This window comes from Pan paniscus, chromosome 20 (genome assembly GCF_029289425.2).
Source record: "Pan paniscus chromosome 20, NHGRI_mPanPan1-v2.0_pri, whole genome shotgun sequence".
Classification (NCBI taxonomy): domain Eukaryota; kingdom Metazoa; phylum Chordata; class Mammalia; order Primates; family Hominidae; genus Pan; species Pan paniscus.
The window spans coordinates 44,130,765-44,156,149 of NC_073269.2; the positions used below are offsets into that span (position 1 = coordinate 44,130,765).

At 45.8% G+C, this 25,385-nt stretch overlaps 1 protein-coding gene across 3 annotated transcripts; it reads right to left on the reverse strand.

Annotated features, from left to right (window-relative positions):
- Window positions 1-409: 409 nt before the first annotated feature.
- Window positions 410-23,229, reverse strand: LOC100993682 (WD repeat-containing protein 87-like). 3 transcript variants are annotated; one of them, XR_010110887.1, is made up of 6 exons: window positions 19,744-20,004; window positions 19,451-19,570; window positions 9,238-9,360; window positions 5,698-5,865; window positions 1,405-4,246; window positions 410-877 (listed from the first exon to the last, which is right to left on the reverse strand). XR_010110887.1 is itself a non-coding variant. In XM_055103142.2 (5 exons), the coding sequence occupies exons 3-5, from the start codon at window positions 9,343-9,345 to the stop codon at window positions 2,525-2,527; spliced, it is 1,998 nt and encodes a 665-aa protein (XP_054959117.2). In that variant the 5' UTR covers window positions 9,346-9,360; window positions 19,451-19,570; window positions 21,663-23,229; the 3' UTR covers window positions 410-2,524. The 3 variants fall into 3 exon arrangements, 2 of the variants coding, with proteins under 2 accessions (XP_054959117.2, XP_054959118.2); XM_055103142.2 differs by lacking the exon at window positions 19,744-20,004 and adding an exon at window positions 21,663-23,229 and having other exon boundaries at window positions 410-4,246; XM_055103143.2 differs by lacking the exons at window positions 19,451-19,570; window positions 19,744-20,004 and adding an exon at window positions 21,663-23,229 and having other exon boundaries at window positions 410-4,246.
- Window positions 23,230-25,385: the final 2,156 nt, after the last annotated feature.

Below are 25,385 nucleotides of genomic sequence, written 5' to 3' on the forward strand. Positions count from 1 at the left end.
TTAAAATATTACATTAATTTAGTTGATACAGCAGTGGCAGGGTTTGAGAAGACTGACTCTAGTTTTGAAAGAAGTTCTATTTGAGTAAAATGCTATCAAACAGCACCACGTGCTACAGAGACATCTTTCATGAAAGGGAGAGTCAACTGATGCAGCAAACTTCTTTGTCTTATTTTAATAAAATGTTATACCCACCTCAACCTTTAGCACCCACCAGTCAGCAGCTATCAATATCAAGGCAAGACCATTCACCAACAACAAAAAAAATGACAACTCGCTGAAGGCTCAGATGATCATTAGCAATTTTCAGCAATAAAGTGTTTTTAATTAAGGTATCTGCATTGATTTTTTTTTAAGATGAAATTTTGCTCTTGTCACCCAGGCTGGAGTGCAGTGCTGCAATCTCAGCTCACTGCAGCCTCCGCCTCCCGGGTTCAAGTGATTCTTCTGCCTCAGCCTCCTTAGTGGCTGGGATTACAGGTGCCTAGCACCACGCCCAGCTAATTTTTATATTTTTGGTAGAGACGGGGTTTCACCATGTTGGCCAGGCTGGTCTTGAACTCCTGACCTCAGGTGATATGCCCGCCTCGGCCTCCCAAAGTGCTGGGATTACAAGTGTGAGCCACCACGCCCAGCCTGTGCATTGATTTTTTAGATATAATGCTACTGCACACTTAATAGACTACAGTCAAGGGTAAATATAACTTTTATATGCACTGGGAAACTAAAAAATCCATGTAACTTGCTTTACTGCAGTACTCACTTTATTGCAGTGGTCTGGAGCCAAACCCACAATATCTCCAAAATATGCCTGTAGTCAGTGGGACACATGATGCTTCTTTGGTTGGGAGATTTGTGGACATGAGTCTTGAGGAATCTTGAGAAATTGAAGAAATGATGGAAAGACAGGCTAGTCAGTGGTCAGAAGGAAAGGGGTAGGTGCTGGGTAAAACAGCAAATTGAAACAAAGAACAAAGGGGGAGGAAGAGAATTTATTTTTTTTATTTTTATTTTTTTGAGACTGAGTCTCACTCTGTTGCCCAGGTTAGAGTGCAGTGGCACCATCTCAGCTTGCTGCAACATCCACCTCCCGGGTTCAAGCGATTCTTGTGCCTCAGCCTCCCGAGTAGCTGGGACTACAGGCATGCACCACCACACCCGGCTAATTTTTGTATTTTTAATAAAGACAGGGTTTCACTATGTTGGCCAGGCTGGTCTCGAACTCCTGACCTCGGGTGATCTGCCCGCCTTGGCCTCCCAAAGTGCTGGGATTACAGGCATGAGCCACTGTGCCTGGAAGGAATAGAATTTAAAAAGCGTTTTTGAAATGGGAAGAAACAGTCAGATTTTGGAGGATAGGAGATGGAAGGAACCAGAAGAGGAGAAGGTCACCATCCAACTTACTGCATTTTCTGGAGAGTTTCGTGTTTCTTCAGCAGGTGTACCAGCCTGGTCTTGGTTTGGATGCCTGTGACTCTTACCATAAGGTACAAGGCCTTAGCCCGCACATTCTCATCACTGTCCATCAATCCCATAGCCAGTGGAATAGCAAAATGATGGTTCATGAGGCCTAGCCTATCCAGCGCCTCCCAGGCTAGTTCACGGATACATGGATTGGAATGGGTTGTGTCTTGTAGGAGGCGATGGGCAGTCTTAGAAACCAACTCTGAAGATATCTGGCAAGTGGCAAAAATACGTTTAAGTACCCTAAAATATCTCTTGTATTCCTCTACAGAGCAGTAAATTGTGAGGTTGAGGATGGCCTCTATTAAATCATCCACAAGCCTTCCACTATATTTTCTTCTCATCCAATTTTGGTTTGCCATGCTTTCAAGAATATCAAGGGAAGTTCCTTTTCGCACCTTGGATTTATCCTTTTGTTGACTCCTTGAAATTTTCTCTTCTACTAGAGTCATAGATGACAAGTCCCAGTCCTTAACTTGGTAGGATGAATACAGATCACAGCATAGGAAGACTGGGGTACCCTCAGGCCAAAGGCGAGCATGGATCACTGAGTTGGGGATGGCCATCAGGAGCAAAGGGCCATTGCCGCCCTTGACCAAAGAAGCACTGTGGCATTTGGTAGGCATTGAATCCATCCCAGCCAGCCAGCTGCAACGGAGCAGGAACCTCATGTCGGGGACGATTATACTTGGAATCAAGAGTAGAGAAATCAATATCCTTATCCTCCAAAAGAGGAAATTTGGTCTTTTGAATCACAAGGGACATGCTTCTCTCTTCTTCTACAACATGAGGCACAGTATTGTCAAAAGCAATGAACCGTTTGTTGACAAGGGTCTCTAGCCCCTGTAATTCCTGCCGCCCTTTTCCAAGGTAGACAAATCTGGGTACAAATACTGTTTCAAACATAAAGAAGAAGCTAGGAAGGAAGGGTTTAGGGACTTCTTGTATTTCATCTGCATTTTTTAGGATATGCAGGTGAACCAGCTGAGCTGGAGGGAGCAGCTTTAAGCAAGATACTATGTAGATACTCTGGTTGAAAGTCAACAACAGGTCACCTCAATTATGCAAAGCAGAGTGGTCCAAAATGCAGGGCTGAGTCGAACTCTGTTACAAGTCTACCGTGGAAGTCCCAGATCCGGACTGAGCCATCAATGCCACCTGTGACAAAAAGTTTCAGGGGAAGGCAGACATCAAATGAAGTGATGTCACACTCATGCAGGCATTTTGTCTCTCTCCACACAAAGCTCTGTTTTGATTCTGAAGATGTCAGAAAGCCTTCATAGTGCCAGAGACGCCAGCAGTAGCTTTCAGTGATGGCACCCACAGAACCTGGCAAGAGTATCACATGTTTTAGGGGGCAGCCACAGAGGATTTTGCTGACAGGCTGAAGGACTACCTTGTTCACCTGAAGCACGGCCTCTGTCAAGTGTATGATGTTATCCATGCCATAGGAACAGAGCAAGGCGTTTTCCTGAGGGCCTTCCAGGGTAGACAATGCCAGTACTGCCCCAGAGTGAACAGTCTTCTCTATTCGGGCACAACTATAGTGGGAAAGGGTTCTCACAATGCCACTCTCATGCCCACAGAACATCAATCCTCCTAGGCCTTTTTGCAGATGGGACCTCCCATAGGCCAAGCATCTTACTGTATCCTTACGGTCTGCTGAAGTGCACACAAGATACTTGGCTGTACAAGGAGAGCGTGTTGCATCAAACACCAGCACCTCTGAACTGCCTATTGCCACAAAGAGTTCCTCTCTCTCTGAGTCATAGGCCCAAGCCAAAGCCTTATCCATAACAAGTAGAGGCCAAGTGATAACCAGGAGATCCCCTGTTACTGGAGACAAGAAGCGCAATAAACCATCCTCAGTGGCACATAGAATCCGAGTCCAGTTATGGCCGCAGCAGACCCGCTGCACCTGCTGGGGAGCAGAACCACAGACATTGAAGAGGCTATAAAAGTAGGGCAGGTGATGCAATGAAAAACTGTAGGTGGTCTGGCAGAAAAAAGTGGTATTATCAATAAACTGCAGTCTCTGGAGATCCTCGTCAATATTCAGCTGCCGCAGCAAGTTCCCATAAGTGAGATTCCATTCCCTCACTATGCCTTCACTGCCTGCTGTTAGTAAGGTGTGGATCTCTGGCCGGCTATGGATACATATCACTGATGAGGAATGGGCTTGAAAGCTGTGGAGGAAGTTATCTTGGTCTAAACCCCAAGCGTGGATCTTTCCAGCCCTGTTTCCAGCATAGAAATTGCCCTGAGAGACACAAGTAAAGGAGCAAGTGATGGAAGAGCCACTGGCGACAGGAGTGAACTTCTTCACTTCTTCCAGCTGGCCCTGACCCCGGTGAATGAAGACCCTCACTGTATCCTCACACAGAGCCAACAGGGATCCCTGGGGGCCATTCAGGGAAAATCCCTGTACAAGCTCATGATCAGCCATAGGTACTATTTGAGCCATCTCGATGCCCATGCCATTTGGTAAGATAAACCAGGTAACCACAGCCCCCAGGGTACCAGAGAGCAGCAACTCAGCTTCTGGATCATAGAAGAAGCAGCTGGTGGAGAAATGACAGGGCACTGTACCCAGAAATCTGAACGTTCGACGGTGATCTCCAAAAAGCCTCAGGCGCATGTCACCACAGTAAGCAATTAACATGTGGTAGGAACCTGTGTGGACCATTGCTTGAATGGGCGGCAGCTGATCCATCATGCGAAGCCTCATCTTCTCTACCATTCCTTTCATTTCTGTACCCTTTTTCTGTATCCAAAGTACTGCCTAGAAGAGGATGAGAGATGAAAGCCTGACTGTGGAGGTGGATCATTTTCCAAAGTGTGGGGTAGGGAAGGCTGAATATTCAGATCCCTGTTCCCTCTGGTGTGACTAAGGAAAGACTAGACAGCTTGACTTTAGGAATCTCCTAGTACAGCAGCTCCCACTTACCCATGGTTTCCCTTTCTGTGGTTTCAACTACCTGTGTGGTCAACTGCAGTCCAAAAATATCAAATGAAAAATTCCAGAAATAAACAATTCATAAGTTTTAAATGGCATGCTGTTCTGAGTAGCAGGATGAAATCTCAGGCAGTCCCATCCCATCCTGCCTGGGACTTGAATTATCCCTCTGTCCAGCCTATCTACACTACATACCCTATCTGCCTGTTACGTCACTTAGTAGCCATTGCAGTTATCAGATTAACTGTCGCAGTATCACTGTGCATGTGTTCAAGAAACCCTCATTTTATTTCATAATGGTCCCAAAGCACAAGAATAGTAATACTGGCAATTCAGATATGCCACAGAGATGCCACAAAATGCTTCCTTTAAGTGAAAAGGTGAAGGTTCTTAACTTAATAAGGAAAGCAATTGTATGCTGAGTTGCTACCATCTATAGTAAGAATGAATCTTCTCGGCCGGGTGCAGTGGCTCACGCCTGTAATCCCAGCACTTTGGGAGGCCAAGGCGGGCGGATCACGAGGTCAGGAGTTCGAGACCAGCCTGAATAACATGGTGAAACCCCGTCTCTACTAAAAATACAAAAATTAGCCGGGCATGGTGGTGCGTGCCTGTAATCCCAGCTACTCAGGAGGCTGAGGCAGGAGAATCACTGGAACCTGGGAGGCGGAGATTGCAGTGAGCCAAGATCATGCCACTGCACTCCAGCCTGGGCAGCAGAGTGAGACTCCGTCTCAAAAATAAAAAAAAAAAAAGAATGAATCTTCTGTGAAATTGTGAAGGAGGAAAGAGAAATTCATGCTAGTTTTGCTGTTGCACCTCAAGTGCACACATTATGGCCATAGTGCATGATAGCACTTAGTTATGATGGAAAAAGCATGAAATTTGTAGGTGAGCCACATGAACAGAAACATGTTCCAATTGATGGCAGTCAGGTTTGGTACTATCTGCAATTTCCGATGTCCACTGGGGGCTTGGAATGTATCCCCCATGAACTCGTGGGGACTATTATACTAGGAATTGGGTATGTGATAGAAGAACCATGTTCAAGGCCCTTTTCTTGGCCTTCAGTCTACTTGATGGAGAATATGAATTCTGAGGGCCTGATAACATGAGGTGAAGAAGGATCACTGCATCCAGTAAAACTGGGATATGGAGATGGGTACTAAAATGAGCTAATTCACAGTCACTACCATCATTCTAAAATGAGGGCAGTTCGGGTGTGATGCATGTAAATTGAATTAAGAAGGAGAGGGGGAAAAATGAGGTGGCTTTACCTGCATTTTTCCACAGGGTTCCATCCAGTTTAAGGAGACAAAACAGTTGACCTTGATGGAGTAGTAGAAGCAGACAAAAGGCTTGTTCTGTGGATGGTGAGACTCCTGGTATAGAGTCTCAGGCCAGTCACTCAGTAGAACCACATCATTCTTTGGTTCTTCATCAATCTGACAGAGAAGAATGACCTGAGTTAAGAGTTCTGAGTCCCCACTCATTCATTCATTTCAGAAATATTTACTGGCCAGGTGTGGTGGCTTGCACCTGTAATCTCAACACTTTGGGAGGCCAAGGCAAGCAGATAGCTTGAGCCTAGGAGTTTGAGACCAATCTGGGCAACACAGCAAAGCCCCATCTTTACAAAAAATACAAAAATTAGCTGGGCATGGGTGGTGCATGACTGTAGTCCCAGCTACTCGGAAGGCTAAGTAAGACAGGAGGATCGCTTGAGCCCAGGAGGTCAGGCCACAGTGAGCCATGATTGTACCACTGCACTCCAGCATGGGTGACACAGCGAGACCCTGTCTCAATAAGTTAAATAAATAAATAAATATTTACTGAGAGATGAGTGGTCATTTGTTGTTTTTGAGCTAACCAACATTTACCCTACTACTGGAAAGCAGCATTGGAGGAGTCATCCCTCCCTCACCCTCAGTTTGCAACAGAATACATCTGTATCAGTTGGTCTCTTCTACACTTTCTCAACCAAGTTTCCATAAAAAAAAGTAAGCCCTCATGTCCTAAAGTATCCAATCTACATAATGAATTAATTTCTTTCCTAGTCATCTAGAATGCTACTAGTTATGAGGCATTGAGAGAAATGAGAAAGTAGCCCCTCAAATCATGTTCTGTGTTCCATGATTCAGATGAAGAGCCACAGTTGAGAAAGGCTGACAGGTTCTATGAAAGATTCTGAGGGTACAGTGCTGAGCAAAACAGACATGGCTCTGGCTCTTAAGAAGATGAGTCAGAGGGGAAACAGACGTTAAACAAATAACTAACAACTGAGTATACAAAACAAGTAAGTGCTTACAAAGAAAGGAATACACGGTGGCTCACCCCTGTAATCCCAGCACTTTGGGAGGCCGAGGCGGGAGGATCACAAGGTCAGGAGAACGAGACCATCCTGGCTAACAAGGTGAAACCCCGTCTCTACTAAAAATACAAAAAATTAGCTGGGTGTGGTGGTAGGCGCCTGTAGTCCCAGCTACTCGGGAGGCTGAGGCAGGAGAATGGCGTGAACTCCGGGAGGCAGAGCCTGCAGTGAGCTGAGATCGCACCACTGCACTCCAGCCTGGGCGACAGCGAGACTCCATCTCAAAAAAAAAAAAAAAAAAAGAAAGAAAGGAATACAATTCTGTATGACAGAGGAACCCAACCATGGCAAATATGTATACCTGTCACAGTTGGAACAACTTTTTAAAGTTCCGGCCTACACCAAAAGGACCACTCTTGTTAGAATTGCACACACATGATACACTGCCTTTGGGAAACTCATACTTCACAGTATGTAATAGAATGACCACCATGTGTGGCAGACCTTGTGGCATGCACCTCTGTCACTATTCTTTCTTTATTTATTTATTTAGATGGAGTCTCGCTCTGTCGCCCAGGTTGGACTGCAGTGGCGCGATCTTGGCTTACTGCAACTTCTGCCTCCTGGGTTCAAGTGATTCTCCTGCCTCAGCCTCCTGAGTAGCTGGGATTACAGGCGCCCGCCACCATGCCCGGATAATTTTTGAATTTTTAGTAGAGACAGGGTTTTGCCATGTTTGTCAGGCTGGTCTCGAACTCCTGACCTCAAGTGATCTGCCCACCTCAGCCTCCCAGAGTGCTGGGATTACAGGCGTGAGCCACTGTGCTCTGCATTCTGTCACTATTCTTATGTGTACCCAAGGGGAATGTGTGCTATTTACAACATGGAGTTAGCTGTGTGTCAGCTCTTCTGGCCATGTGGGGTGTGTGTATATATATGTACCTATCAAGGGAGTTACATACCTTGTAATAGGTTACACAGTAGAACATATACAATACATGCCACCTTCCAGTGATGTAACAGATGTCTGTAATGTATGTACATGAAGTCCTCATGCTGATCAGCCAAAACTGAGTTCATGAAGTTTACTTCTGGGGTCACCCTTCTCAGTAGCTACTTGAACTATACCCACTTCCTGAACAATGCCCCATGGATCTAACTCTCCAAGTTTCTCTGCATCAGAATTTGTGCTCTGACCAACTAAGTTGGAAGGTATAATACTAAATCAACTGAAGTATTAAAACAACTTTACTTATAATGTCCATCATACCTGCTTCCTGCATCCATAAAGGATTTGAGACTATACTGAGGCCAATATCTATCTACAACTTAGAATCTCTCTTCTTTCTGTATTTCTTTTTTCTTTCTCTCTCTCTTTTTTTTCTTTAGAGACAGAGTCTTGCTCTGTTGCTGTTGACCTGACTAGAGTGCCATGGTGTGATCATAGCTCACTGTAACATCAAAATGCTGGGCTCAAGCAATCTTTCCACCTTAGCCTCTTGAGTAGCTGGGACTATAGTCATGCACCACCACACTTGGATAATTTTTTTTATTTTTGTAGAGATGGGGTCTCGCTATGCTGCCCAGGCTACTCTTGAACTCCTGGGCTCAAGTGATCCTCCTGTCTTGGCCTCCCAAAGTCCTGGGATTACAGGCGTGAGCCACCATGCTCAGCCCTACCTGTATTTCTTATTTTCAGATCTCATGAGCTTACAGCACCATTGTCATTGCTGATTCAGTAGCAGTAGCAGAGTTGAGTGAAAGGACCCTGGTGTCTGAGCTCCCAACCCCTCATCTCTCTTAATCAGAAAGCTCATTTACATACCTCTTATTCCATTAGTTAATCATCATTCCTTTTCTCCTTTCCAGCCTTTATGTACAAACAATTCATTCACTCATTAAATGAGATCAACGCTTTGCTATGGAAAAAAACTAAGAATATCTTAACGCAATGTATCTGCCTGATATTACTGCTGCCTACTCTACATCTAATCCTTCTCCTTTCTCTTCCCCCTCCTTCTATCCGAATGAAATTCTGATTTGGTTTAGGGCGATCATGGACCCAGAAACTCCAGCAACATAGAGTACTACTATAGTACTCCAAGGCTGGCATGGCCCTGTGGCTCTCTGAGCTTCCCTCTTCTATCTTCTATCTACTTGCAATTTGAGGCTGATACCTGGAAGTGCAACGACTATCTTGTAAGCCTAGGATAATAAGCTAACATAATAGGAATGGTGGAAAAGAAAGAAAAAGAATGCAGGTCCTTGACAACACGTAAGACAAAGATGCCTCTTACTTGTTTAATCCATATAAATCCATTTTCTGTTATTGCAGCAGAAAGTGTTCTAACTTACCTAATGCAATCATCTTAATTTAGCAGGGGAAGTTATTGGGGGATGTGGAAGGGTCTTTCCTAAGTTGCCTATGTCTTGCCCATGCCACCGCCTGCCTTGGCAGGAATAATTAGTCCAGGGCCACCATGTGCACAGCTCTCATACACATCACCTTTATGTCCTTCAGGATCTTATTTATGAGGAACTTCAAGTTCTTCCACTCAGGAATAAGTCTGGATGAAGATGATTTCCTAGTGATATCCCAGCTCTTTATAGACATCTTGGATTACAGAACCTGTGGAAGGTAAAGGTCTCTTAATCAACAACATCTGATGTTAGACCGGAAATTAAGGGAATTGGGAAAGAGGGAAGGACAGCAAGATAAATTAGAGAAGTACTCCTTTAGAGGCCAGGCGCGGTGGCCCATGCCTGTAATCCCAGCACTTTGGGAGGCCAAGGCAGGTGGATCACTTGAGCCCAGGAATTTGAGACCAGCCTGGCCAACATGGTGAAACCCCATCTCTACTAAAAACACAAAAATTAGCTTGGCATGGTGGCACATGCCTGTAATCCCAGCTACTCGGGAGGCTGAGGCAGAAGAATCGCTTGAACCTGGGAGGAGGAGGTTGCAGTGGGCTGAGATTGCGCCACTGCACTCCAGCCTTGGCGACAGAGCGAGACTCCATCTAAAAAAAAAAAAAATAAAAATAAGAAGTGCTCCCTTAGAAACAGGAGAAACTCCTTTGTTTTAAAAAAGATAGGAATGAAAATGAACTACTAGTATTTGCAACAACATAGATGAAACTCAAAAACTTAATACTGAGTACAAGAAGGCAGACACAAAACAGCACGTATTGTATGATTCCATCTATATGAAATTCTAGAAAAGAGTCATCTAGGCCGGGCGCAGTGGCTCATGTCTGTAATCCCAGCACTTTGTGGGGCCGAGGCGGGTGGATCACGAGGTCAGGAGTTGGAGACCATCCTGGCCAACATGGTGAAACCCCATCTCTACTAAAAATACAACAATTAGCCAGGCGTGATGGCGTGTGCCTGTGGTCCCAGCTACTCAGGAGGCTGAGGCAGGAGAATCGCTTGAACCTGGGAGGCGGAGGTTGCAGTGAGACAAAATCATGCCACTGCACTCCAGCCTGGGTGACACAGTGAGACTCCGTCTCAAAAAAAAAAAAAAAAAAAAGTAATCTAGCCAATGGGGCCAGAAAGTAGATCAGTGGTTACATGGGGCAAAGATTTAGGAGGACTGAGTGGGAAGGGATGAAAGGGAACTTTTTGTAGTCTTGTAATGTTCTGTATCTTGACTGTGGTAGTGGTTACATGGGTATAGAAATTGGTCAAAACTCATCAAAAAATATGGTATACTTTATTACATGAAAATTATACCTAAATAAATTTGATTTTATTTGTTTGTTTAGAAAGTCTTGCTCTGACACTCAGGCTGGAATGCACTGGAGTAATCAAAGTTCACTGTAACCTGCAACTCCTGGGCTCAAGGGATCCTTCTGCCTTAGCCTCCCAAGTAGCTTGGACTACAGGCACATGCCATCATGCTCAGCTAATGTTTTATTTTTTGTAGAGGTGGGGTCTTGCTATGTTGCCCAGGCTGGTCTCAAACTCCTGCCCTCAAGCAGTTCTCCTGCCTCAGCCTCCCAAAGTGCTGGGATTACAGGTGTGAGCCACCACACTCGGCCTTAATTTCATTTTTAAGAGGGAATAGAGTGACCTGGCACAATGGCTCATGCCTGTAATCCTAACACTTTGGGAGGCTGAAACGGAAGGATCACTTCAGCTCAGAAGTTTGAGACCAGCCTGGGCAACATAATGAGACCTTGTCTCTAAAAAAATTTTCAAAAATTAGCCGGGTGTGGTGGCAAGTACCTGTAGCCCCAGCTACTCGAGTACCTGAGGCGGGAGGAGTGCTTGAGCCTGGGAGGTCAAGGCTGCAGTGAGTTGTGATCATGGCACCGCACTCCAGCCTGGATGATAAAGCGAGACCCTGTCCTGAAAAAAGGAAAAAGCCAGGCGTGGTGGTTCATGCCTGTAATCCCAGCACTTTGGGAGGCCGAGGTGGGTGAATCACGAGGTCAGGAGTTAAAGACCAGCCTGGCCAAGATGGTGAAACCCCGTCTCTACTAAAAATACAAAAATTAGCCGGGTGTGGTGGTGCATGCCTGTAATCCCAGCTACTAGGGAGGCAGAGGCAGGAGAATCACTTGAACCTGGGAGGCGGAGGTTTCAGTGAGCCAAGATTGCGCGACTGCACTCCAGCCTGGGCAACAGAGCAAGACTCCATCTCAAAAAAAAAAAAGAAAGAAAAAGAAAAAAAGGCCGGGTGCAGTGGCTCATGCCTGTAATCCCAGCACTTTGGGAGACCGAGGCAGGCGAATCACGAGGTCAGCGTCAAGAGATCGAGACCATCCTGGCCAACATGGTGAAACCCCGTCTCTACTAAAAATACAAAAAATTAGCTGGTCGTGGTGGTGCACGCCTGTAGTCCCAGCTACTAGGGAGGCTGAGGCAGGAGGATCGCTTGAACCTAGGAGGCAGAGGTTGCAGTGAGCCAAGATTGCACCACTGCACTCCAGCCTGGTGACAGAGCAAGACTCCATCTCAAAAAACAAACAAAAAAAAGAAAGAAAGAAAAAAGAAAAAGAATAGAGTGAAGTGGGTGCTTTATATAGTCTAGAAACAGAACAAAAAATACATTAAGTAAAGGTTTTAGGTGAGTTTAGGTGAGCCAGCTATAGCTTAGCTGAAATAATGCAGGGGCCTAGCCCTCCCTTAGCTCTCTTTATTAGGAATCTAATATTTGTGGACATAATTATATTTATTAACCATCATCCTTCTTTCCTACTGAAGTCCTCATATATGTAAAAGTCACCCACTTTCCACAAATATTTCCTCACGGCTCATTATATGCCGACTGTGCTGAGAGCTAGAGATGAAGCAGGGAAGAAGAATGAGTATCTGCCTGGATGGGGTTTACTGTCTAGCATAGACGGCAGGCACTGAACAAGTTCATATAGATATCCAATTATGACAAGACACCAGGCTAAAATAACCTGAAAGCCTCACACGACAAAATCCGAGAAATTCTGGGTAAAATAACAAGTACCTGAGCTTCAGGAACCGGAAACTAGGGAAGTAGAGGGTAACCCACTGCAACAAGTGCTGACTACTGCTGTGCTGGTCCTGAGAAGGTGTAGTTAGCAGAGCCCATAAAGACCACAAATATCAATGACCATAATGGCTAGTGGCTTGGATAGTATTGCCCTGGTAAAGAGAAGACCCAGGACTCGGGCCAATGATAGGGAGTTAGAATTAAAACCCTTCCATGAAGCACTGGAATGCTTGACAAAAACAAACCTCGGAGTGAGAGACTTCCACAGACAGAGCTGACTCATGACCAGCTTCCTGAAAGCTTACACTTCTTTAAACTTTTATCCAGGCATACCCCAAATTCACAGGGATACCTATCACGTTCTCCAAATGATTCTCTAACATGTCCCTCGCTTGGACTGACAAGGGAGAAAAGAAAGAGAGAAGGAGAAACACCACAGAGCACATCAACAATTCTCTCTGGAGAAATCATCATTTTAATTTTTATACCCAAGAGGATAATAATTTGAGTCACAAAAAAAATCCTTCACAGTCTCTTAGCATGCTCTTCATATGTTATCAAACACCTACTGATCTCAAATAAAACTCCCAGAACATGGAAAGTCAGATTTAACATTCTGTTATATGTGTATATTAAAAATGTTAAGGAAACTACCATAAAGAAAAAAAACAAAAATAGAGGCCGGGCATGGTGGCTCATGCCTGTAATCCCAGCACTTTGGGAGGCCAAGATGGGCAGATCACCTGAGGTCAGGAGTTCAACACCAGCCTGGCCAACATGGCAAAACCCCATCTCTACTAAAAATATAAAACTTGGCCGGGCATGGTAGCATGCACCTGTAGTCCCAGCTACTCGGGAGGTTGAGTCAGGAGAATCACTTGAACCTGGGAGGTGGAGGTTGCAGTGAGCCGAGATCGCTCTAATGCACTCCAGCCTGGGTGACACAGCGAGACTCCATCTCAAAAAAAAAAGAAAGAAACAAAGAAAAAAAAATAGAATGCATGATTTTACCAGTTGAGGAAAAGGGGTACGAAATAAAGAAAACATTAGAAAACGTTAACCAATCCAATATTAGAAACAAAATAAGAAGGAAAAAAGAGGTATGATATATAGAAATGAGGTGATAGAAACAAATCTTTCATTATCATAATAAATATAGATTAAACTAATCAGATAAAAGAGAGACCAAATTGAATATTTAAATGAATTAAGTATGTGCTGTTTATAAGAGAAAAATCTAAAATGTAAGACATAGAAACTTTACAGTATCATGGGCTTCTGTTCCTTAAAATGATCTGAAAGCAATAAGGAGAGTAAAAAAAATCTTTGCAAGCTCAACATTCAGCAAAACAAGGATAAGTATAATCTGTAGACAACAAATTACACATAAAAGTTGGGAAAAGCAGCTCAAATGAGGAACAACTATAGGGAGGAAGTGGAGACAAGAAATCATGGAAAGAAATTTGAGCAGAAAGAAAGACAAACAGAAGCAGATATAAGAAAACACCTGTGGTGGCTCACGCCTGTAATCCCAGCACTTTGGGAGGCCGAGGTGGGTGGATCACGAGGTCAGAAGATCAAGAGCATCCTGGCCAACATGGTGAAACTTTGTCTCTACTAAAAATACAAAAATTAGCCGGGTGTGGAAGTGTGTGCCTGTAGTCCCAGCTATTCAAGAGGCTGAGGCAGGAAAATTGCTTGAACCCGGGAGATGGAGGTTGCAGTGAGCCGAGATCGTGCCACTGCACTCCAGCCTGGGCAACAAAGCGAGACTTCATCTCAACAAAGAAAAAAAAAGAAAGAAAGAAAAAGAAAAAGCAAAGGAAAAGAAAACACCTGGGAAATTAAATTTCCCACAGGTGAGGAGTCCACCATCAGGTAGGGATCTATACCTCTTGTTTGCAACTACACTGTAGGAAACTGGAAAGCAAAAACAGAGGAGACAGAGTTGATCAGTCTCCTACAAAAGCCATATGTGAGGCAGAAGGAACCTCTTAAAAGAAAAACTCATCCAGGAAAACCCAACTTAGGCAATGTTCTGCAAGAAAAAAGGGACTAGCTACATTAACCCAAAACTACAAAATGAACTCTGAAGGAAAGAGTAACAAAGTAAACTAACATATGAAGAGCTTTCACTGGAAAACTGCCTCAATGGATCAGATAAAAATTATAACTAGGCCAGGTGTGGTGGCTTTTGCTTGTAATCTCAGCACTTCAGGAGGCTGAGGTGAGAAGATTGCTTCAGCCCAGGAGTTCAAGACTAGCCTGGGCAACATAGCGAGACCCCGTCTCTACAAAAAATAAAAAACTAGCCAGGAGTGGTGGCACACTACTGTAGTCTCAGCTACTCAGGAGGTTGAGGTGGGAAGATTGCTTGAGCCCTGGAGGTTGAGGCTGCAGTGAGCTATGATCTCACCACTGCACTCCAGCCTGGACAACAGAGTGAGACACTGTCTCAAAAACAAAAAAAAAATTATAACCAAATATTTTGCCATGAATGAAAAAAAAAAACTTGATGCAATTGCCTCTGTGATGGAAGACCACAAAGCAAAAATATAAAAATCCAGGGAGGAGATGCTGAAAGAACAGGGTAAGAACAAATAGAGAGCAGGCAGAAATCGAAGAAAAATCAAGTATCACAAGCATAAGGACAAAAGTTGAAAGAACACAAGGGAGAAAAACCCAGTGAAGAACCTAGAGGACAAAAAGGGGAAAAGCAGGCCGGGCATGGTGGCTCACACCTGTTATCCCAGCACTTTGGGAGGCCGAAGCCAGAGGATCACTTGAGGTCAGGAGTTTGAGACCAGCCTGGCAAGCATGGAGAAACCCCGTCTCTACTAAGAAATACAAAAATTAGCTGGGCATGGTGGTGTGTGCCTCTAATCTCAGCTACTTGGGAGGCTGAAGCAGGAGAATCGCTTGAACCCAGGAGGCCAACCTCCAGGGCTCAAGCAATCTTCCCACCTCAACCTCCTGAGTAGCTGAGACTACAGTAGTGTGCCACCACTCCTGGCTAGTTTTTTATTTTTTGTAGAGATGGGGTCTCGCTATGTTGCCCAGGCTAGTCTTGAACTCCTGGGCTGAAGCAATCTTCTCACCTCAGGTTGCAGTGAGCCGAGATGGGACCACTGCACTCCAACCTGGGCGACAGAACAAGATTCAGTCTCAAAATGAAAAAACTAACAAACAAACCAAAAAAACAAACAACAACAACAAAAAACCAGAAAGAATTACTTAGAAAATATGTAGTTTCAACAAATGTTGCTGGGACAACTGAATATCTACATGCAACATAATAAATTTGGACTTCTACCTCAAACCATTAAAAAAATTAGCACGAAATAGATCAAATACCTAAATATAAGAACTAAAACCAGGAATCTTTGTCACTTTGGACCAGGCAACCGTTTCGTAGACATGACAAACCATAAGCAACTAAAAAAAAAACTGGACTTCATCAAAATTAAAAACCTTTGTGCACTAGGGAAAGGACACTATTAAAAAAACTGAAAGATTTCACACAGGTCCAAGATTTGCTGAAAAAGGAAAAAAAAAGAAAGAAAAAGTGAAAAGACAACCCACAGAATGAGAGAAAATATTTGTAAATCATGTATCTAATACGGCCTAGTATCCTGAATATATAAAGAACTGTTACAACTGAACTACAAAAAGGCAAATAACCCAATTAAAAATTGGACAAAGGATGTGAATAGAAATTACTACAAATAAGATATATACAGGCTGGGTGAGGTGGCTCATGCCTGTAATTCCAGAACTTTAGGAGGCCAAGGCAGGCAGACCACCTGAGGTCAGGAGTTTGAGATCAGCCTGGTCAACACGGCGAAACCCTGTCTCTACTAAAAATACAAAAATGAGCCAGGCGTGGTGGCATGCACCTGTACTCCCCGCTATTTGGGAGGCTGAGGCAGGAGAATCCCTTGAACCTGGGAGGCAGAGGTTGCAGTGAGCCGAAATCGTGCCACTGCACTGTAGCCTGGGCGACGGAGCCAGACTTCATCTCCAAATACGTGTGTGTGTGTGTGTGTGTGTGTGTGTGTGTACAAATGGCTAAGAGCCACATGAAAAGATGCTCAACATCACTGGTTATTAGGGAAATGCAAATCAAAACCTCAATAAGATACTTCACATCTACCAAGATGGCTTTAATTTTTTTTAATGGAAAATAACAAGTGTTGGCAAGGAAATGGAGAAATGGGTACCCTCCGACATTGCTTGTGGGAATGTCAGATGGTGCAGTGGCTGTGGAAAACAGTATAGTCAATTGTTTTAATTTAATGTTGTCTTGGTATCAATTTTAAATACAAGTTTAACTTTCTCATACAAGAAACAGGAATCAGTCACCCTTGACACAGTTTTCAGTTCCATACCACACCTAAAGGACTCGGGATGGTGGCCAGAGATAAGAACTTAGAGGCATCTCTCCCACCTAGAAGACTGGGCTCCCTGCAGTTCCACAGCTTCCTTTAAAATAATTTGTCGGCTGGGAGCAATGACTCACACCTGTAATCTCAGCACGCTGGGAGGCCGAGGCGGGTGGATCATTTGAGGTCAGGAGTTCGAGACCAACCTGGCCAACATGGTGAAACCCTGTCTCTACTAAAAATACAAAAAATTAGCTGGACATGGTGGCGGGCACCCGTAATCCCAGCTACTTGGGAAGCTGAGGCAGGAGAATCTCTTGAACCTAGGAGGCAGAGGTTGCAGCGAGCCAAGATTGTGCCACTGCACTCCAGCCTGGGCGACAGAGTAAGACTCTGTCTCAAAAAAAAATAATATTTTTATTATATTAAATAAATAAATAATAATAATAAATAATAAATAAAATAAAAGAATTTGCCTATGGGCCAGGCACGATGGCTCATGCCTGTAATCCCAGCACTTTGGGAGGCCAAGGTGGGTAGATCACTTGAGGTCAGGACTTCAAGACCAGCCTGGCCAACATGGCGAAACCCCAGCTCTACTAAAAATACAAAAATTAGCCAGGCATGTTGGTGCACGCCTGTAGTCTCAGCTACTTGGGAGGCTGAGGCAGGAGAATTGCTAGAATCCGGGAGACAGAGGTTGCAGTGAGCTGGGATCAGAAAGAACAAAACTCCATCTCTAAATAAATAAATAAGCCTGTGAACTTAAAGTGATCCACACCCTGTTCCCTTATATATACTGCCAGTTTCTTCTCTCTTTCTCTCTGGCCACCTGACTCTTCATTCCTGCCTTGCATGTTCCGGGGACATCTGGACTGCCTTCTAGACTCATTGTGCCTTCCCTGCCCAGGATCTGTAAGTAAAAAAATCTTTGAACCTGTTTTCTATTGTGGTAATGTGTTGGATTTGCACCTTCCATCTAAAAAACTAGGGGCTGCCTCAGGCCGGGTTTCCCCAAGGATGCGAAAGGGAACATAACGCTGGGCTCCCGGTGTCAGAGCTGGGGCATGGGTCAGACAAGAGCCACAAGGACATCTGCCAGTATAAACAAGTTTCCTGCACAAAGTTTCCCCTGGTCATGGGTGGGACAACTGAGAGTCAGGATGTCTACCAGGTAAAAGAAATATTCTAGGCCAGGTGTGGTGGCTCACACTTGTAATCCCAGCACTTTGGGAGACCGAGGTGGGAGGATCTCACGAGTCTGGGAATTTGAGACCAGCCTAGGCAACATAGTGAGACATCATTCAAAAAAAAAAAAAAAAAGAGTATTCTGTGAAAGTCACACTGTAAACACCCATATCCAGCTCCCCTTCATTTCCCATTAGGTTTAGGATTGCTAGCTGCTCTGGTACTGGAACCCAATTTTTTTTTTTTTTTTGAGATAGAGTCTTGCTCTGTTGCCCAGGCTGGAGTGCAGTGGCACTATCTCAGCTCACTGCAACCTCTGCCTCCCAGGTTCAAGTGATTCTCCTGGCTCAGCCTCCAGAGTAGCTGGGACTACAGGGGTGTGCCATCACATCCGGCTAATTTTTGAATTTTCAGTAGAGACAGGGTTTCACCATGTTGGCCAGGCTGGTCTCAAACTCCTGACCTCAAGTGATCCAACCACCTCAGCCTCACAAAATGCTGGGATTACAGGGGTGAGCCACCTTGATTTTTTTATTATTAAGTTCAACATACATTAGATTACTCTGTAAAACTGCTATAAAAGTTCCTAAATGCTTACTCTGAATTTCTGTACTTATCTTGTGGGGGAGAAGGACAAATAGCTCCCGGCTGACACCAGTGTGCTAATGGAGGACCTCCTTTGGGATTTCTTTCCCTGCTGAACAATTCCAGCCCTTTCTTTTCCACCTAGCAAGAGTCACTACCTCTTTTTCTTCTTTTATCTTACTAAATTTCTACCATAAGTAAAGCTTATTTATTTTATTATTATTTTTAGATGGATTCTCACTCTGTCACCCAGGCTGGAGTGCAGTGGTACAATCTCAGCTCACTGCAAACTCTGCCTCCTGGGTTCAAGCAATTTTCCTCCCTCGGCTTCCTGAGTAGCTGGGATTACAGGTATGCACCACCATGGCTGGCTAATTTTTGTATTTTTAGTAGAGACAGGGTTTCACCATGTTGGCCAGGCTGGTCTGGAACTCCTGACCTCAGGTGATCTGCCTGCCTCGGCTTCCCAAAGTGCTGGGATTACAGCCGTGAGCCATCACACCCAGCCTACCATAAGTAAAGTTTAAACTTTCCAAAATCCTGCATACAACTCTCAAGTACATGCAAGGGAAGACCAAGTGGCCCCTGCAAAGAAGGATTTTTTAAAATGAGAAGATTAAACATATTTAAAAGTCAAGGGGAAGAAGCCACTAAGAAGGGAGAGTGAAAGTACAGGAAAGAGAGAGTGGGCTGCTACAGCAAGCTGATGTGTGAAGAGAAATAAGAGTTAGATCCCACAATCTCAGAGCCTTCCCAAAGTTTCCTCTGGTGATTTACGACTAGGAGCTCTAACTGGGAAAATGGGGGTTTCCTGACACTTCTAAATCTTAGACTAAGACTTCCTTCCATTAAGTTTTTGGTGAGAGTCAGATATTTCACTTTAACCCTTCTTGACCTCAGAGAAATTCCCTTTTCTTTTTCCCTACTAAAGCATTTAGAAAAAGAGAGGCTGGGTGCAGTGGCTCATGCCTGTAATCCCAGCACTTTTGGAGGCCAAGGCGGATGGATCACCTGAGGTCAGGAGTTCATGACCAGCCTGGCCAACACGGCAAAACCCCATCTCTTCTAAAAGTACAAAAATTAGCATGCACCTGTAATCCCAGCTATTTGAGAGGCTAAGGCAGGAGAATTGCTTGAACCTTGGAGGCGGAGGTTGCTGTGAGCTGAGATCGCGCCACTGCACTCCAGCCTGGGCGACAGTGAGACTTTGTCTAAAAAAAAAGAAAAGAAAAAGACAGTGAGATAATGAAATAAATATGCATTATAATTTTAAAATGCAGTATTAATGCAGGGTGCTATTAAGTATGAGAGAAGTGAGGGGCACACTGAAATCAAGGGAGAATAAGAGAGATGGAACAGAAACTTTAGAGTCAAATAGATTTACGTTTAAAAAGCTAGATTCTCCCCTTCGACTTTTTTTTTCCTTTGGACTTTTCAGATTGAACAAAGTTTTATCTCATCTATGGCAGACGTCTTAATGAGGTCAGTGGGACCAATGCCACTCAATATACATTCGCCCCATGGGGAAAACCTGTTACTAACATCATACAAATATCACAGGCTTCCCCTCTGAATCTCCATTGCCTCCTGGCTCACACACAGAGGATTACATGTCCCTAGTTCTAGAAGAGACAGACTCCAGCTACAATTTCCCCTAGAAAGAGTGTCACTGGCTTCAACATCATAATGCCTCGGACTCCCCCAGCCCCTCCCCTATATGTCCAGTGAAAGCAACAACATGAAGAGCATGAAAATCCCCACATGAATGTGCCAAGCGCTGGGAGGCAGGGGAAATCTGGTAGTTTGTGATAGTGGAAAGGGGTCACTACATTGCGGTGGGATGGCGAGATTTAAACTGTCCTTTTATGACAGAATGACTTTCTCAGGTCTGGCCATTTGAGATCCTACAGCCGGATGAGTAGAGACACTAATATATTGTGAGGGAGGGCAGGGAGTGTGACCTTTTTATCTAAATAAACTTTATTGTGTGCTTACATGTGCCAGACACTGCTCTAGGAACTGTTCATGCCTTGTCTCCAAACAATGCCTTAAAGCAGGGCTGCCAGATAAAATACAGTTACATTTGAACTTGATGCCCGGTTACATTTGAATTTCAGTGAACAATATTTGGGAGATACATGCTAAAAAATTCTGTTTTCTTTCTTTCTTTTTTTTTGTTTTGTTTTGTTTTTTGAGATGGAGTTTTGCTTTTGTTTCCCAGGCTGGAGTGCAATGGAGCAATGGCAGCTCACCGCAACCTCTGCCTTCCGGGTTCAAACGATTCTCCTGCCTCAGCCTCCGGAGTATCTGGGATTACAGGCGCCGGCCACTACGCCCAGCTAATTTTTGTATTTTTAGTAAAGACGGGGTTTCTCCATGTTGGTCAGGCTGGTCCCAAACTCCTGATCTCAGGTGATCGCCCGCCTCGGCCTCCCAAAGTGCTGGGATTACAGGCGGGAGCCACAGCGCCCGGCCCTTGTTTTCTTTTTTAACTGACATCCAAACTTAATTGGGTGTCCTCCATTTTAATTTGCTAAATAAAATGTGGCAATACTACTTAAAGCTACTATCATTCCCCTTCCTCCAGGTGAGGAAATGCCCCACGACACAGCCAGAATGTGGCAGGGCCAAGAGTCAGACTCCAGACATGTGCTGAGCCATTATGCCATTGTCCCGCCTGGCCGTGCTGGGATGTGCGTGGGACGCTCTGGCCTTTGTGACAGAGGCCCTGCATCAGCGGTTTGCAAGCATGGCCGGCTCTTTATGGTTATACGGGGTCCCCATGCAGCCCTTCATAAAGGCAACGCTTGAGTTCCACCAGGCCGGAAGAAGCCATGAAACAAAAGCTATGAGAAGGCCTGGCGCGGTGGCTCACGCCTGTAATCCCAGCACTTTGGGAGGCCGAGGCGGGCGGATCACCTGAGGTCAGGAGTTCAAGACCAGCCTGGCCAACATGGCGAAACCCCTTCTCTACTACAAAAATTAGCCGGGCATGGTGGCGCGTGCCTGTCATCCAAGCTACAAAGTAGGCTGAGGCAGGAGAATCGCTTGAACCCGGGAGGCGGAGGCTGCAGTGAGCCGAGATCGCGCCACTGCACTCCAGCCTGGGCAACAGAGGCGACTCTGTCTCAAAAATAAAACACACACACACACACACACACACACACACACACACACACACACACACGGAAAACACGGCCCTGGACTCCGTGTATAGAACCTGGTGTCTCAGGGCGTTGGGCACACACGCACACACACACACACACACACGGAAAACACGGCCCTGGACTCCGAGTATAGAACCTGGTGTCTCAGGGCGTTGGGCAGAAGCAGAGGCAGGTGTCTAAGCCGGACCACTGGCTCCCTTCCGCGCCAGGCCGGTGCGCTACGAGAACCTTGTTGCCGCCTCGCTGAAGCTGGGAAAAGCAGCCGCCACACTTTGGCGAGAAAGCACGCGGAACCCACCGAACGCGCATGCGTGCAAGCCAGGGCGGGGCTAGGGCGCGCGCGCAAAAGAGGGGCTCTACCATCCGCGGAGCCACGTGCCGCGTCACATCTCACCTCCCCGCCCGGGAGCTTCCGCGAGGCTCGCCTGGCAGCTCCTGCTCCACAGCAGGCTTCCTACTTTGACGCCTCACGCGCTCTTCAGCTCTGTTTTTTCTCTGGGTCTCGCGGCTCTCCCCCTCTCCAATTACGAGTAGTGCCTTGAGCCGGGCGTTCGGAGACCGACACAGGAGGGACAGGATGGGGACAGCGGCATTAAAGGGTGGTGACTCAGGAGTTCAAGACCAGCCTGGCCAACATGACCAAACCCCGTCTCTACCAAAAATACAAAAATTAGCCAGGCATGATGGCGGACGCCTGTAATCCCACCCACTCGGGCGGCTGAGGCAGGAGAATCGCTTGAACCCGGGAGGCGGAGGTTGCAGTGAGTCGAGATAGCGCCACTGCACTCCAGCCTGGGCGACAGAGCGAGACTCCGTCTCAAAATAAAAATAAAAATAAAATAAAAATAAAGGGGGGTGGTGGTGGTGACAAGCCCCTATTACGGCCTTAGTGCGGGGTTCCCCTTGGGGCGGGAGACGTCGTCCTTCCGGGTGGGGGCGCGGACTGCAAGTCCTTTCGGGGACCGCGACACGGGACTGCATCCGCCAGCGTCCAGGGCGTAGCGCCCCCCAGGCGCTGCCTTAGTCCGTCTCTACGGGGAGTGGCGACCAGAGGACTGGGTTTTCCCCGTGCAGCTGTGCCCCGCGTTGGGGAAACTGACTTTTCAGGTAAGATCCCTTCCAAGTTCCATGGATTTCGCCTTTCCCTTTAACCTGTTCCCCAGCGTCCTCTGGTGATAGCAGATGAGGGTGATGACAGGAATACTAAAGTTCCCCATCTGCCTCGTGTTGGAAGTCTCCATGGTGTTCACCTCCCCAATGTTGCCTGCAAGTAGATAGGAGCAGAGATGGTACTTGGGGAGGTGACCGGAACTATGGCTCATAACATACAGGGCATTGGGAACTACGGCTCCTAACATACAACTCTCAGTGTGCCCCGTCTGTAGCTCCCTGTATTTCGTCTCTCCCTCCCCCTCAAAGTTCCCAAAGAGAAAAGGTGGAGGCGACAGGTGGATTGCAGCTCTCAGGAGATCCTGTGGGAAGAGGGAGCCTTCCCAGCAAGCGCCAGGCGGTGGCTTCCGCTCCCCAAGTAGCCAAGCTGCACCCCGGCCCACATGTGGCTGGAGAAAAGTGCACTGCCACCCTGCTCCCGCTTTCAAGTTATAACCACGAACCTCAAGTAGTTCTTAGTGCTCCCCCGCAGACACGCTGTTTAGGGTTTTGTTGTGTTTTTAGTCCATTCACTGCCAAACACAACTTTTCAAACCAACCGCACACTCCCATTGCCTCCCTCTAGGCTAATAAGTGCTTCTTCACTGAGAAAATCAAAGCTATCAGATGAGATTCTCTACAGACTCCCAGCACCATGCCTACCTATCTGCATCTCTGCTCATATACACTGCCTCTCCTCTCTTGCCACAAATGAACTAACCGTGTTCTTATCTAAAGTCCATTCAGCAATTAGGCACTAGATTCCACCCCCTTTTATCTGTCCAGTTTTTGTTTGTTTGTTTAGACGGAGTCTTGCTCTGTAGCCCAGGCTGGAGTGCAGTGGTGCGATCTCGGCTCACTGCAACCTCTGCTTCCCGGGTTCAAGTGATCCTCCCACCTCAGCCTCCAGAGTAGCTGGGACTACAGGCATGTGCCACCACACCCAGCTAACTTTTGTATTTTTAGTAGAAACGTGGTTTCACCATGTTGGCCAGGCTGGTCTCAAACTCCTGACCTCAAGTGGTCCACCTGCCTCGGCCTCCCAAAGTGCTGGGATTACAGGTGTGAGCCAGCATGCCCAGCCAAAAGCAGGAGTTCTGTCCAGTTCTTGACTCCAGCAATTCCCTCACCTTGAAAACAAACAACACACACACGCTCGCGCGCACACACACACACACACACACACACACTTTAAAAAATTCCCCTACTCCCATCAACCACTGCTCCATTCCAGGCAGAACTCATAGAAAGTATTATCTATATTTCCTGCCTCTAATTTCTCTTTTCTTGTCCTCTATTGAACCCATTCCAATTACACTTCAGCATCTGTCACTACCAGAACTGTCCTTGTCAAGGTTACCAACAATCATCTTGCTAAATTTAATGATTTTCGATTGTTATTCTACCTGACCTGTTGGCAGCACTTAACACAAATAATCACCCCCTCCTCCTTAATACACTTTCTTCACTTAGTTTCCTTGACATCACGCATTCTTGGTTTTCTTTCTACCTCATTAGCCTCTCCTTCTCCATCTTCTGTACTGATTCTTCCACTTTTCTTTAGCCTGTTAATATCGATGCTCCTCCGAACTCAATCGTTGTTCCTCTTCCTTATCCACACTCCCTTGGTCATCTCATCCAGTCTCATGGCTTTAGGTATCTTCTCATCTGGGGTTCATAATATGGCCCCTTGTTACTTTTTTTTTTTTTTTTTGAGACACAGTCTTCACTCTGTCACCCAGGCTGGAGTGCAGTGGTGCAATCTCAGCTCAGCGCAACCTCCTCCTCCCAGGTTCAAGCAATTCTGCCTCAGCCTCCCAAGTAGCTGAGATTACAAGCGCCCGCCACCATGCCTGGCTAATTTTTGTATTTTCAGTAGAGACGGGGTTTCACCATGTTGGCCACACGGGTCTCGAACCCCTGACCTTCAGTGATCCGCCCGCCTCGGCTTCCCAAAGTGCTGGGATTACAGGTGTTAGCCATCGCGCCCAGCCTACTTTCTGATCTCATTTTCTGTTACTCTCCTCTTCACTCAATTTGCTGCAGGTATACTGGCGTTTTTGCTGTTCTTCAAACCTGCCAGGCACCTCATTGGTATCAATGTTTGCCACATTTATAACTCTAGCTCATACCTTTCCCCTCAACTCCGGAGTCATATATCCAATTGCCTATTAGACAAAGTAAACATCTAATAGGCCTCTTAATCTCGATTTGTCCAAAACTGAATTTATGAGTTCCTAATCTTCCTTCCAGTATCCACTTCCTTGTTAATCTGCCCCAACTCGATTGTACCTCCAACCTTCCAACTGTTCAAGCCAAAAAACCCTGAAGTCATCATTAACTCTTCCTTTTCGCTCATACCCGCACCCAGTCTTATCAGTAAATCCTTATGGCTCATCCTCCAAATAGATCCAGATCTGCCCAATAGTCCTCTTTCCCCTAGATTACTGTAGCAGACTCTTCATTCATTCCGCTGCTTCCACTCCTCTTCCCTGCATTTCTGCCTACCTCACTGCAATCTATTCTCTACATAGCAATCAAAGTGCTTTTTAAAAATGTAAGACTGCAACACTCCTCGGCTCAAACTCTCCCATGGTTTCCATCTCATGCAGAGTAAAAGCCAAGACCTTAAAATGGTTCCAAAGTCCTAACATAATCTGGCCCCGTTACTCCAGGAACACTGGCCTTTTTGCTGTTTTCCAAACCTGCC

Coding starts and splice junctions, on each gene's coding strand:
- LOC100993682 (XM_055103143.2), bottom strand. CDS start 9,345: ATGTCTATAAAGAGCTGGGATATCACTAGGAAATCATCTTCATCCAGA. Junction 5,866..9,237: donor AGATCCTGAAGGACATAAAG/GTGATGTGTATG, acceptor CTTCTCTGTCAG/ATTGATGAAGAACCAAAGAA. Junction 4,247..5,697: donor AACCCTGTGGAAAAATGCAG/GTAAAGCCACCT, acceptor ATCCTCTTCTAG/GCAGTACTTTGGATACAGAA.